This window comes from Metopolophium dirhodum, chromosome 1 (genome assembly GCF_019925205.1).
Source record: "Metopolophium dirhodum isolate CAU chromosome 1, ASM1992520v1, whole genome shotgun sequence".
Taxonomy (NCBI): Eukaryota; Metazoa; Arthropoda; class Insecta; order Hemiptera; family Aphididae; genus Metopolophium; species Metopolophium dirhodum.
In genome coordinates, this window is record NC_083560.1 from 119,039,262 (window position 1) to 119,052,985 (window position 13,724).

Consider the following 13,724-nt stretch of genomic DNA (forward strand, 5'->3'; position numbering starts at 1 on the left):
TTATAGCATCATAATATGAATTCAATCTAAACATAAAATACATAATATTATTAAATAATAATGATTTATTTTTTTTAATGCATATAATACTATTTAAAATAATTAGGAAATACCTTGTGGCATTAAGCGTGATGAGATAACAACCAATATGATATTTTATGGTGTCTGCGCTTAATGTAGACCGATTTTGTTTATTAAAAAATGCTCGGCACTTTTTGAAAACTTTTTTACTGATTGTGTTATACACAAGATCTTGATCAGTATCTTTGATGTCGACTGAACTTATTAAATTCATTGTGTGTACAGCACACCGTTGGTGAGGTACCCCCTCTAATATACTTAAGAGCTTATCAACAAATGGTTCACTTTCAAGATTATTTGTTATTTCTACTGACACTTAATTTTCTTCGCCATTGCCTTCTTTTGCAGGCACTTTATTTGATGTTACTTTGAGGTATTTTACAAATGCTGGATGCTCAATGAATGTAAAAGGTGACACAGTATCAACTATAAGTTTTAAATTAGCCTTATCAAACTCAACTTGATTTAATTTTTTCGTTGGTTGAACTTTACCAACTTAATTGCAGTTGTTTATGAGATATTGATGTAGAATCTGTTGGTCTCGTTTTCACACTATTATCAAATTCTGTCAAATCATTTGGATGCTTAATCTGAATAAAATGATAAATATATTATATAATATTTTGCACGAGAATACCTTGAGAATATTCTAAAACTTGTTTATTTTTATACAAAAACAACGACAATCAATACAAATTATTTAAAAATATTAGCATTACAATATTATAATAATTATTCTTCTATAACATTTCGACAAATTTTTTAAAATCCATATATTCATAAATCATAAATTTTAGTTACTGCATAATGTATGAAAAAATAAAAATATGAACATCTATGACTATGTTATTTAACAGTTTTAAAATTATCTTATAAAACGAAGGTAGGTACTATTAAATATATTTTGTATTTTAGTTTATACATATTTAAGAAATCAGGCATTATCATTATCTTAAAATAGAATCCACACTTAAATTAGTAATTACGAATACAGATACATACTTTGATATTTCGATATGTGTTCTAAAAATTGAATTTGATGATTTAGAAGTAGAAATTCTTTTTTCTTTTGGACGACACAAAATGCATTTAAAGATTAAATTATTTTTGTTTGAATTTAAATCACTTGATTTTAGTTGTTCGAAATTAGGAGTTATTGTTGGCCAATTTGGTAGATCATTAGAGCTGTTTACTTCTTGATGCTCTAGATTTGTACTAAACATTGAGAAAAATATTATGTAGGTATTACAATTTTGAAAAAAATGTAAAACATTATTTGGTACTGATGTGTCAACACAATATATGAGGAGTGTAAATCCAAAATGTAGGTATACTATTGCCATTAAACTAATGGAAATGATACTTTTTGCATTATTGTAAATTTTAAAATGCAAAAAATATGGTTTTTTTTTATATAAGTTTATAAAAATGAATATTAGTTAAAAAATAATTTCTACAAGTTATAACTCATTTAACATTACATTTATTGAGCTTCAGTTAACTAACCTTGGTTATAGAAGATGAGATTCAGAAAATCGCTTATCTTTAAAAATCAGTATTTTGGCAATATTTAATTTTTGATTTCCATCCCTTTTATAAATTACCAACTTAATAAATAACAAGTAAAATTTATAGTTTATAAAGTTTAGTAATATATATATTTACAATTAACTATATCTTTACCTATATGTTTATGAATACAATTACTTGGATTAATATAAAAACATTACTTATACTTGGATAATGATCGTTCATGCTTATGGCCAATAAGTTTCAATACAAATTTACAATACATAATTAATTATTAACAACTGATCATGGAAACTGAGTACTGACTGGCAAGAATAAATAAGTAGTGAACATAAATAACAGTAAAAACTAAAAATTGAGTGAGTCAGCGAGGAATAAAAAGTGAAAACTGTATGAACTAATAATGTATAAATGTATGATACACCAGTATAGGTAAGTAGGTATTTCTTTAATAAAATTATTATATTATATTATAAAATAAATTAATAAATAATAAGTAATAATTAATATATAATGAGTACCTAATAAATGGGTATCATAAATCATAGCTTCGAGAGCTCGTATCTATTGATGTCTTATTTTTATTATACCGACAATTATTGTTAATTACCCCTTTATTATTATTTATTATTTCTTAACTAATACGACATATTAGTGACATTAGTTTTTATAAATAATATTATAATACAACATTTTTCGTAAATATAGGTACCTTGTTTTTTGTTAATAATATTTTCTATATTCTTTGAACTTATGAATTATATAAATAATATTTTTCTGAAAATTCAAAATTAACTTAATTGGGAATATTAAAAATAATTTAAGTTGATTTTAAGTTAACATAGATACAAATGAGTTAAGTTAATGTTAAGTTAATAAAACAGCAAACTTATAAGTTAAGTTAATAAGTTAAAATTAACTTAACTTTTAACTTATTAACTCGTTAATGCCCAGCCTTGAATAAAATTATCCAATATTAAATAGTACATAATTACCTGAGGCTTACAAAGATTATAATTTTGTGGCCTTAGCAAAAATAAAAAACCGTGGCCCTTTGGCAACAGTTACGTTTATAGCCCCCCATTCCCTCCTCAAACAAGTTGTATATTATAACAAAATAATAATTTATTTCAATTTAGTATTAACTTATTATTATAGATAGTATGTTTTATTAATTTTATTGGTGTAAATTAAAAAACTAATAAACGTAAATAATTGAAATTTTTACCAAATGTTCATAGGACAATATTTCATATGTTATGCTAAATTGTTTAAAGTATTTGCAATCTTTTTGGGATATTTATCAATATTTTCAAATTTCAAATTGTTTTTAGTTTTTTTTTTTTTACCAAATTGCATATTTGAAATTTATTAAGGAATTTAAACTAGTCAAAAGTTTGTTCACACTCAATATATATTTCATATTTGAAAAAATCCTGTGTAGTAGGATCAGCTAAAGTGGATCTAGATGTTTTCATCAGAATAAGAAAACATCCAGAGTCAGTAAGTTTCTGATTGATAATATGATGCACACTGCACAGGTGATATATGAACTGAAGTGATGAAGTTTAAATAAAAGTATCCAAATTATTAAATTTTACTTCATACTAATTACTTTAGAAATTAATTAGAGATAGCAGCATTTGCTTAATAACACAATCACTATAATGTCTATACCGCGGTTATACTTTTAGACTTTAGCGGTGTTGCGCCGACGAGGTAAATCGAAATCGGGTTTAACCAAAATTAAAATAAAGTTCTACATGATGTTATTTGTTTATATATTAATTAGTATGATTGTGATTGCACAACTACACCCGGATCCCTTAACTTAAAAAGTTAATAAAAAGTTAACAAAAAGTGTGTATTAACTTTTAACTTAACTGAGTTAACCTATAGTTAAATTAACTTTTAACTTTTTGTTATTGGTGCATATTGACTTAACTTAACTGGGTTAAAAAAATTATTAACTTGGACAGCCTTGTATTATTATAGTTCATAAATCATAAGTATTTGAAGTCGGTACTCGGTATTTATAAATGTCGGTAATCGGTTCTTAACTGGTTAAAACATATTAAATGTTATTATAACGTTTTATGTCAACTGGAATATTGTCACGGCCACCTGGAATAAAAATAGGTTTAAAATAACGGTAAACAATTTTAGGAAAATTCTGGGAAATGACTGGTTTTTTTTACCGGTTAGCCCGATTTTGAAAATTATAATTATAGAAGCTGGAATATGCATTTGAATAATGCAAAATATTTGTTCTTTTTCAAACGTATTTTTCTACTACTATTTTAAGTAAAATAAAAATTCGAGCTTGAATCGACCTGCAAAAACTTCTCATTTTTCAGATAATAAAAAAATGACCAAAATACGACATATCAACGAGGGGTGAGAGTTTTTCCTGTGAAATCATTTTTGTTCATCAAAATAGTGCTTCGATAATAGTCATCGTAGACAATCACTGACTTGTGCATGCGTGTGCGTTAATATCTTTATCTGGCGTGTAATGTAAAGCGTCACTCATACTTATATCGATTTACGTACTGACAAAAATTATGCACGTTCCACGTGTGGCCGACATAACATGTGAATTGAATTGCCTAAATTGTACTCCTTAATAAATGGCCAGCACTGACACCCTTAACATATTATATTATATGGATTAATTGTCTATATGTCATCGGGGCTCTGTTTCCGATCGGCACACAGTTGTACAATACGGTCCCCGATACACCTGGTGTAATAATGATGGTCATCGGCCAGAACAGGAATGAGAATCATTGAGAATCACCTAACCTATGAAATGCGCTGATCCATGGAACAGGCTGGAATATGGACCCAACGTCCCTGAGTGGCTACCACAATGGCCCGATGGAACGATGATTTATATTTTGGATAGAGACGAGATTGAAATTACGTCGAGGAAGCGGTCGGTGTTACAGGGTGGCGGCTGCAAGTATTATTATCATATAAGTGACCACTCATATCATTATGCCCTATTATTTAAGTTAAATTTATGTATAATAGTACCAACGGACTCAAGCATGTTATGAACGTTTTAAAATTATGATTCTTATTTTTTTTTACTAGACCTAATGTTAATGAATATGATGAGCATTGACGATGACAACAACCACGACAATAATAATAATATTAAAAGTTGAGTTAAGTTAAAAAGTTAATTTGATTTTAACTTTTTTACTTAGTTTCCGATAGTTTAAACAATACAAAATTACACTCGTTTTTTAAATTATCTGGGAAGTACTCTTCATAATATTGAATTGAATTTGTAGTTAGTATCTGAAAAACGGTCCCAAATCTATAAATTACCTTACTTATCATCTGCCATTACTGGACTGAGTAAAGAATTGCCCAATTAACTATATAATCACTAAAATTATGTTCGATATATTACAATGCCCGCGACCGTCCTTGCATTACCGTATTGCCGTGACAGCCACGGCTATGAGTAAAAACTTATATTTTTAGTTCCAAAAACACGGCTGACTGACTGGTTTTAGAACAAAAAACCTCGCATAAAAGTTGAAGAGAAGACTTGAAATTGTTAACGTATAGGACTAGACTTTTGATATTTTAATTTATTATACCTACCAATTATTCACAAATCAAAAAGTAAAAACAAAAAACAAAAAATGCAAAACGATTTTACGGATTTTGCAAATGAATTATCGAAAATCGAGTCCTCTAATTTTATATAAAATATCCATAACAACCCTTTCAAAAATGTTTAAACAATATTTCTATATAATATATATTATTTATTGTATTAAAAATATAAGAATTTATAAAAAATAAAACTTATCTCATAAAATAATAAGTGTATTCCGAGTTGCGACATCCGACAAATAGTAATTGTTTATATATTTTTTTCCAGAAAAAAAGTTGCATTTAAAAATATCATTCTTTGTATAAAATAAAATAATATAAGTACTTAAAACTTTCCAGTACACACGAATAATATTAGATTCTGAGCGGAGCGAAAGAATGTATTGGTTTTAAAATGATGTGTGTTTTTTTTGTCTGTTAGCAACATTTTGGATAGTACCTAAGCATGCTTAGATTTTTGTGATCAGCATCTTTACTATTAAAAAAGTGAACATAGTAGGTACTTTTGGGAGGTCAAAATTGAAAATTCCTAGTAGTTTTAGAAAACGTCGAGAAAAACTACCGACAAATTACGAAAAAACCTCTAAAAATGGGATTTTAATTTCTAACGCTGTGTTTATCACCACACCAACGAATAAAAAATAATAATATAAGGACGACGCTAACCACTCAGAATCACTTTTCGTATACAATATTTTATCATTTTATTCGAATATAACACATCCACTACAACTATTGTACAGCAGAGCGGTACCCACAACCCACTTGTCCACAAATTATTTATCGACAATAGTTTAAAAAAACTTTAAAAAATCAAATATTTGTCATGGCTAGCTAAAACCGCTCAAAAAGATGCAAAATATTTTGAATAATACGTATGTTAAATTCTTATATAAATATTTGGTGTAACTTTAAGGTATCTACGATTATTATTTTTTGACTTAAATCATAAAAAATATATTAATTTTATCAAAACTAGTTTTCGTGAAAAATCATCGTTTTTCCTCTGTGACTATGTATTTTTAATATTTTAAACTGCAAAGGTAAAAATATATTACAAGCCTTGTATTAAATGTTCAAGCTTTTTGACACAACGAAAAAATGTTATTGCCATTTATAGAAATAGAAACTAAAAAAGGTAGGCAAGTGGGTTTCGCTCTGCTGTACCTACAGTAGGTTACAAGTGAGTCACTGTAATATATGGTGTAAAATTCAATTCAATGATATAATATATGAAAAACAATATTCTGAGCGAAGACGATAAGTCAGCCTATGATATTACTAAATATATTTGATGATATTATTATGAATAAAGTAATTTATATACAACATATTTGCGTGGAAACTTGTTTTGAATTTTCAATCCTTAGCTATAAAAGTTGAACATTTTATACATTTTTAACTACAAAATAATTATTAAATTATAAATTTGATAAAATTTGTCAAAATTTGAACTTTAAATGCTTATAAAAATGAATTGTGCCTATGTATTTTTAATATTTTTCAACTGCTATTATAACAATATATCAGGAGCTTTGCATTAAATTTTAACGCTTTTTAACCAACAAATACAATTTTATTGATATTTATAGTAAAATTGAAAACTGACAGTGTCCGTTAAAAGTTCAAAAATAGTTAAAATATTTTTTTAAATTGTATAGTGCAGAGAAAATAAAAGTATAACATTCAGTAAAATGATCATACAGTTCTTCGTTTTTGAATAACAACAAAATAACAAAACCGCTACATGAGAAATCGAGTGAAAATCCAATATTGTAAAAATATGAACTTCAAACACTCATCAAAATTTATTTTAATTTGTTTGTGGACATTTTTAGATTCTGAGTGGTACGCTGAATGTATAAATTTTACAATAATGTGTGTGTGTTTTTTTTTTTTTTGTGTCGGTGTACACTATAAGTAGTCGAAATAATGCTTTGATTTTCAACTTCAGTATCTTGTTCGATTGGAAAAAGAATATTGTTGGTGCATTGGGAGGTCAAAATTTAAAATTATGTTTTCATTTTCTATAAATGATAAAGTTTTGAAAATAATTTAACTCTTTTTGAGCTGTTTACAGTCATTGTAAGTTTTCAATTTTCTTTTTTATAAATATCAATAAAATTGTATTTGTTGGGTAAAAAAGCGTGAAAATTTAATGCAAGACTCCTGATATAATGCTTCAATCGCAGTTGTAAAATATTTAAAATATGTAGGCACGATTTTTTCTTATAAGCATTTAAAATTCAATAATTATTTTGTAGTTAAAAATGAATAAAATGTTCAACTTTTATGGCTAAGGATTGAAAATTTAAAACAAGGTTCCAAGTAAATAGGTTATATTATATAAATTACTTTATTTACAATAATATCATCAAATAGGTATACTTGGTAATATCATAGGCTGACTGACCGTTTTCGCTCAGAATCGTTTTACTTATACAATGATGATATATCATAGATTTCAAATTTAACAACATCCATTACAGTGACTTACTTGTAACCTACTGTTCAGCAGAGTCTTAAACTTTCCCATTACTTTATTATAAATTACAGGTATACCATAAATATTATGTTTATCATAATCAGATGTATCATATTCATTAAGATTTGCTTTCATATCCTCATATAAATCTAATGTCTTAATTTCACACATTAATGAATCAGTATCACAATATAATAATTTAATGTTATCTCCATATCTTTCTTTCAGTTTATAAAAATAATCATACATTCAAATTTTTGAAATCTCCAAAATACATACACCTATATACATAGGTTGATTAAAATAAATTTCTGTTCAGCTCATTTCAACAGCAGATAAATTCTTACTAAAAAATGTAGAATTTTTAAAATTCGATTTAGAAACATATTTTGTACATTTATCACCTTCAGATATTAATTTTTTATCCACATGTTTTTTTACATTCATCATTGTTCTTCCAAAAACAGAATTATTCATTAATTTATAAAACATTTTATCAAAATTATTTTTTGCTTCCTTTCTTAAATTTGTATTTTTTTCAATATATACTCGCATCCAATTAGACTGATAAAATTTAACAACTTTATGAATCTTTCCTAATTTTAAACCGCCTTCAATGCTTGCTGTAAATTTAAATAATGAGTAACATAATTCTTTTTATCATATAGTGTAGTTAATAATTTTGGTAATTTTTTACCATCAAATATGTTTTCTGGACAATATGGTAGATCATTATGTTTCTTATGAAGTTCTTCTGGATAAATTAAATCTACTTCAAAAAGGTAACCTATTTCCTGTTTTTCCTTCATTCCTAAAATCCTATCCTCATCAAAAAAATCTGGATTCACCCAATCAAAACCACCATATTTTGACATAGCGTACCCATATAAGTTATTTGCATCTAAATACTGTATATATACTAAATCTTTATTTTCATTAAAATTTTTACCCATATATTTATTATTTGCTTCACTATATCTATTTGAACACTGGGATAAACCACCTCGTTTAGCCCTTTCAAACATTAAAAGGATATCACAAATTAATTCAATTTTTTGTTTTGTAGTTTTTAACATACAGCTCCAAGCAAATCTGGGTGTAGTATAATACCAAGTTGAATCTTATCCATATGTATTTAACGAAGTCTCTCTAAAATATTCCATAACATCAGTTTCTAAAAGTACATCTATAGTATTATATAACATATTAAATTCTTGCATATTTTTTACGTTGAAATATTTCCAAATTTCTTCAGCATAATGATACTCTCCATCGGTAATATTTTCATCGTTTAATGAATTATAAAAAGACTTTTTTGGAGGTAATTTTGTCTCTTTATATTTATCTAATGAGGACATAGATATATACATAGAGCTATACATATATATATAGCATCTTCTCTTAATTTTTCATATAATACTTTTGGGGCATTTTCACCAAAATATTCAAAAATTTTTCTTTCAAAATCGCCATTGGTATATATAATAATATAAACAAAACTTATTGCAATATGTTTCTGAATTTTAACGGTACTACAATGTTTCTTTCTCTCATTTATCTGTTGTATAACACTTTCAAAATCTGCGTAAATAACAAAAGATACTTTCATTTTATGATTAAAATTTTTGAACTCAACAATATTTTCAATTTTATTCGGCATTTCCAATCTTGATGTCTTATTTAATACACAGTAACTCTTATGATCTAACAATTTTTCTTAAGTTTGAAAACTATTTAAACACATTCTACAAAGATATCTCTTTTTTCCATTTTTTTTAATTTGATTTCTAACTAACCCCTATAAATTTTTTATTAAACAATAATGTGTATTATCTCCATCTTTCAAAAATAATAAATCAATATGTACTTCTGTCTCATCTTTCGTTACGGATATGGGATTTATATTATAATCTTCATCATGATGATAAACATTAATAGATAATCCGCCCTCAATCAAATTGTTCTCATTAACACTGTTTACAAAACTAGGAATCTTACTAACTATCATCGGATACCCAATTTTTACTTAATCAAATATTTTTTCATATTCTTTATATTTATCTACTCTTTGTGGATGATCCTTACACCCAACTGGATACAAATGAGCTAAAATTGACCATAAAAAACATTTATTATCATTTTCATTTTTCACATTTAAAACTGACTTTATTCTATCTGGAGTATTAATATAGGAGCATATTTATTTATGGCTACATTAAGAGTATTAATTGAAACTAACACCCATTGTGATCCTCTTAAATTATCTGAAACACGTTCATGTTCATATAGTATTTTACTTTTCATTTCTTTATATATTTCATCTAAATTTGTTTCTGGAAAAATGTCATAATTTAATGTTTGCAAATATCTATCTGCCGCCTCTACAACATCTATAATACCACCTTTTTCATAAGTGCAAACTAAACATAAGGCTGTAAAAGCTCATTTATGTGTTGTTTGCACTTATACCATTTCTTAATAAGACTAACAGCAGATTTCTTTGTACTATCTATAAAATCCGGTAAATTTTTGATTTCAGTTATATTTCCAATTTCAAATTGAGTATGTCTGCTTTTAAAATTTTCTTCATCAAATGTAGGTTTATAAATAGATTGCTCCTTATTGGATACCTCTATTATATCTTCATGAAATTTAAATGGAAAACCAGTTAACCAATAATTTTTTTCCTCATTAGTTAATTTAAAAACAATCTCTAATCTACTATCATTATATATTGAATGCTTTATGTTTAAAATCAAAATCTTATACAATCTTTCCAAGCTTTTAGTAATAATTTTCCTTCCATATTGTATGCAAAATGTATAGTTTCTTAAAAAAATGTTCTATCTGTTTATCACTTTTATTTAAATATTTATTATGCGCTTGAAAAAACTTAAACCATTTTGAAACATTTATGTCTTTACTTTTCTCCTCAGTTTTTATAAATCTTATTGAGACCTGATTATCCATTTATTAATGTAATTTATTAATATAGTTTATTGACAAAATTGTTTTTTATTTTTATTTAATAAGTAAATTTTTAATAACAAAAATTATTCTTGAGGAATGTTTTCTTTACTCATATTATCCACCCTTTTTGAGTGAGATTTAGTTGAAAAATGCCTCTTGTGGGCTCTTAAATGCATTAGTTGACCACATTCACATGTTACCAATTCAATGCTAACTTTGGTTTTCATACAACTTTTACACCATTTTTGGTTTTTACTAAATTCATTAACACTCTTGAAATTCTGACATTTTGAACATAAATATACATCTCCTGCTTTCAAAGATTACAATAATACCTCATTATTATTTATCTTCTCATAAAGATTGATAATTTTATTATTTCGATTCATTTTTTATATTTATTTATATACAACATTTTTTAGTTACATTAACTTTGGTTTTCACACAACTTTTACACCATTTTTTGTTTTTACTAAATTCATTAATACTCTTGGCATTTTTACATTTTGAACATAAATATACTTCTCCTGCTTTCAAAGACTTCAATAATGCCTTCTCATTAAGATAGATAATATTATTTTTTCGATTCATTTATTTATATAAAAAATCATGCTACTAACTATGCTTTTGAGTTTAAGTTTTCTAGCTAGATTTGTAACAACTACAAAAATTACCATCTCAAACCAACATCTACAAAAATCGATTGACTGACTGACCGTTTTCGCTCAGAATCGTTTTACTTATACAATGATGATATATCATAGATTTCAAATTTAACAACATCCATTACAGTGACTTACTTGTAACCTACTGTTCAGCAGAGTGACATCCACTTACCTATCTTTTTTTTGATTAAGGTAGACAAACTTATGATTAATCTCGTATTACATTTTTAAATCTTAAATTTAAAAAGAAAATATTTTATGAATTCTCAACTCAAAATAATTTGCTAATTTTCGTGGTTTTTCCGTATTTTGTCAAGATTTGAACTTTAAATGCTTATAAAAAAAAACTGTGACTAAGGAATTTAAATATTTTTCAAATGTCATTGTAACAATATAGTACCCAGATAGCAAAATAATGTTAATTTAACAAGTGAACAATATTATATAAAAAATATTAAAGTTCTTAAAACATTTCGAGATGCTTATACAAACATTTTTAAATGTTTCTATAACATTCCCCTATGATTTTTTGGGCACAAAAATAATATTATTTCTAAATTACTTTTATAATATTAAAAGATTATTATTTTATTGTTACTATAATTTTACTGAATATTATAATAATCTTTAAAATTTTCTTAAAATATTTGGTAGTATTTGCAATAATATTTCACAGAACCTTATAGAATTATCTTTATCAAAATATTTTCAATATAAATTGTAAATTATCAATATAAAATAATTCAATTGTCCTAGGATGCCTAGGATTTCCTAATTTCTATCAGCTTATGTTGGTAACACATAGTATATTTTTACATTAAATAGAAAAATTGAAAAGCTTATGATATAATATTATAGAATATAACAGTATTATATATTATAATTCAACTATAACATTTGGTTGCAGATTTTCATTTTTGTAAATATAATAAGTAGGCATAAAAGTATATTACACACATTAAAATCAAAATTCTTCCTTTGTTTATAATACATAAACGTGCGTTATAATGATTACTCATACTTAGGTAATAACTAAATTATAACATTATTATTAACATAAATTAAAAATTAAACTTTAGAAATTGTATTAAGATATTCTTTAATTATGATATTTATTGTTCCTCTTCTTCCGATTGTTTTTTTGTTTTTAACCTAAATGGGGTGTGAGCAAGCCATGTTCCTAAAGGAATATCAATCTCCTTATCTGTGTTGTGTTTGTATTTAAGATGTTTTCTCAATGCATCTGAAAAATATTATTAAAATAAGTATATATTTATATTTCATCAAAGAATACAAATTTTAAATATATTAATTAAACATAGGTTAAAGAGAATTGTTTATCAAAGTTAGTAAATATGAAATAATTTTAAAACAAGTTTAGTTAAATTAATTATCCTTCATTATTATATCTGTAATCAATAACTTTAATAAAATATTATATGTCATATTTGGGTTAACTATAAGTTTGATAGGAATTGATCATCAAACATGCGCGTCATAATTCTCCTAATACTATTACCAAGATCTTTATTACCTACTAGTAATGCAATTTTACCCTCCTAAAAATAATGAAATATAATAATTAATTGATCAAGTTGTTTCATATTAAAATATATAGTTACCAAAGTTGATCTAAAATCAAAATCTTTTGATTTTTCTTCAAACACTTGCAATTTGTCTTCATCTCTTATTGGAAATAATACATCCATATTTACATTATCATCATCTGCATGAATAACTGTCATTTTTTCTTTCATGAGTTTTTCAATATTCTCATTGGTAGTGTGGCAAAGGAATGTTAAACACCGAATTTCATGTTTTATGAAAGTTAAAAAGACTCTTTGAAAATCTAAAAATTAAGTTTTAGAGCATTAATTATTTGTAACATAATGATAAGTAAATACGTTATGTCTATATGACGCCACTTGGCTTTTTTATACAGTCAAAAAACACCTTAAAATTAGCTTATTTTGATACTTTTACATCCAAATTTCACTACTTTTTTGTATACAATTTGTATACAATTACATCGATATTTCACATATTTTATATAAAATTACATACATTTTTAATTACACAGATTTTCAATTATATAAAGTTATCAATTACAACTATACAGATTTCAATTACAATTATACATTTTTAGATTACAATTTCATACATTTCTCAATACATATTATATAGGTACATATCATAAATAAATTGCAAACAATATATATTTACCACATTTTTCATCTAAGTATTCATGTTCAGCAGCTTTTGGTGTTGGTGATTCATTGGTTGTAGTCAAAATTTTTATCCATAATTATAGGCTTTCAGAATTAATTCACTGTCATCGCAATTTAGACGACTAAAGA

The 13,724-nt window shown here is 25.5% G+C and overlaps 1 protein-coding gene across 1 annotated transcript; it reads right to left on the reverse strand.

The window, feature by feature from the left end:
• Window positions 1-12,479: 12,479 nt before the first annotated feature.
• LOC132953565 (uncharacterized) lies at window positions 12,480-13,112 on the reverse strand. Its single transcript, XM_061025956.1, has 3 exons — window positions 12,990-13,112; window positions 12,836-12,926; window positions 12,480-12,610 (listed from the first exon to the last, which is right to left on the reverse strand). Exons 1-3 carry the CDS (start codon window positions 13,110-13,112, stop codon window positions 12,480-12,482), a joined length of 345 nt encoding a protein of 114 aa, XP_060881939.1.
• Between the last annotated feature and the right edge of the window lie 612 nt (window positions 13,113-13,724).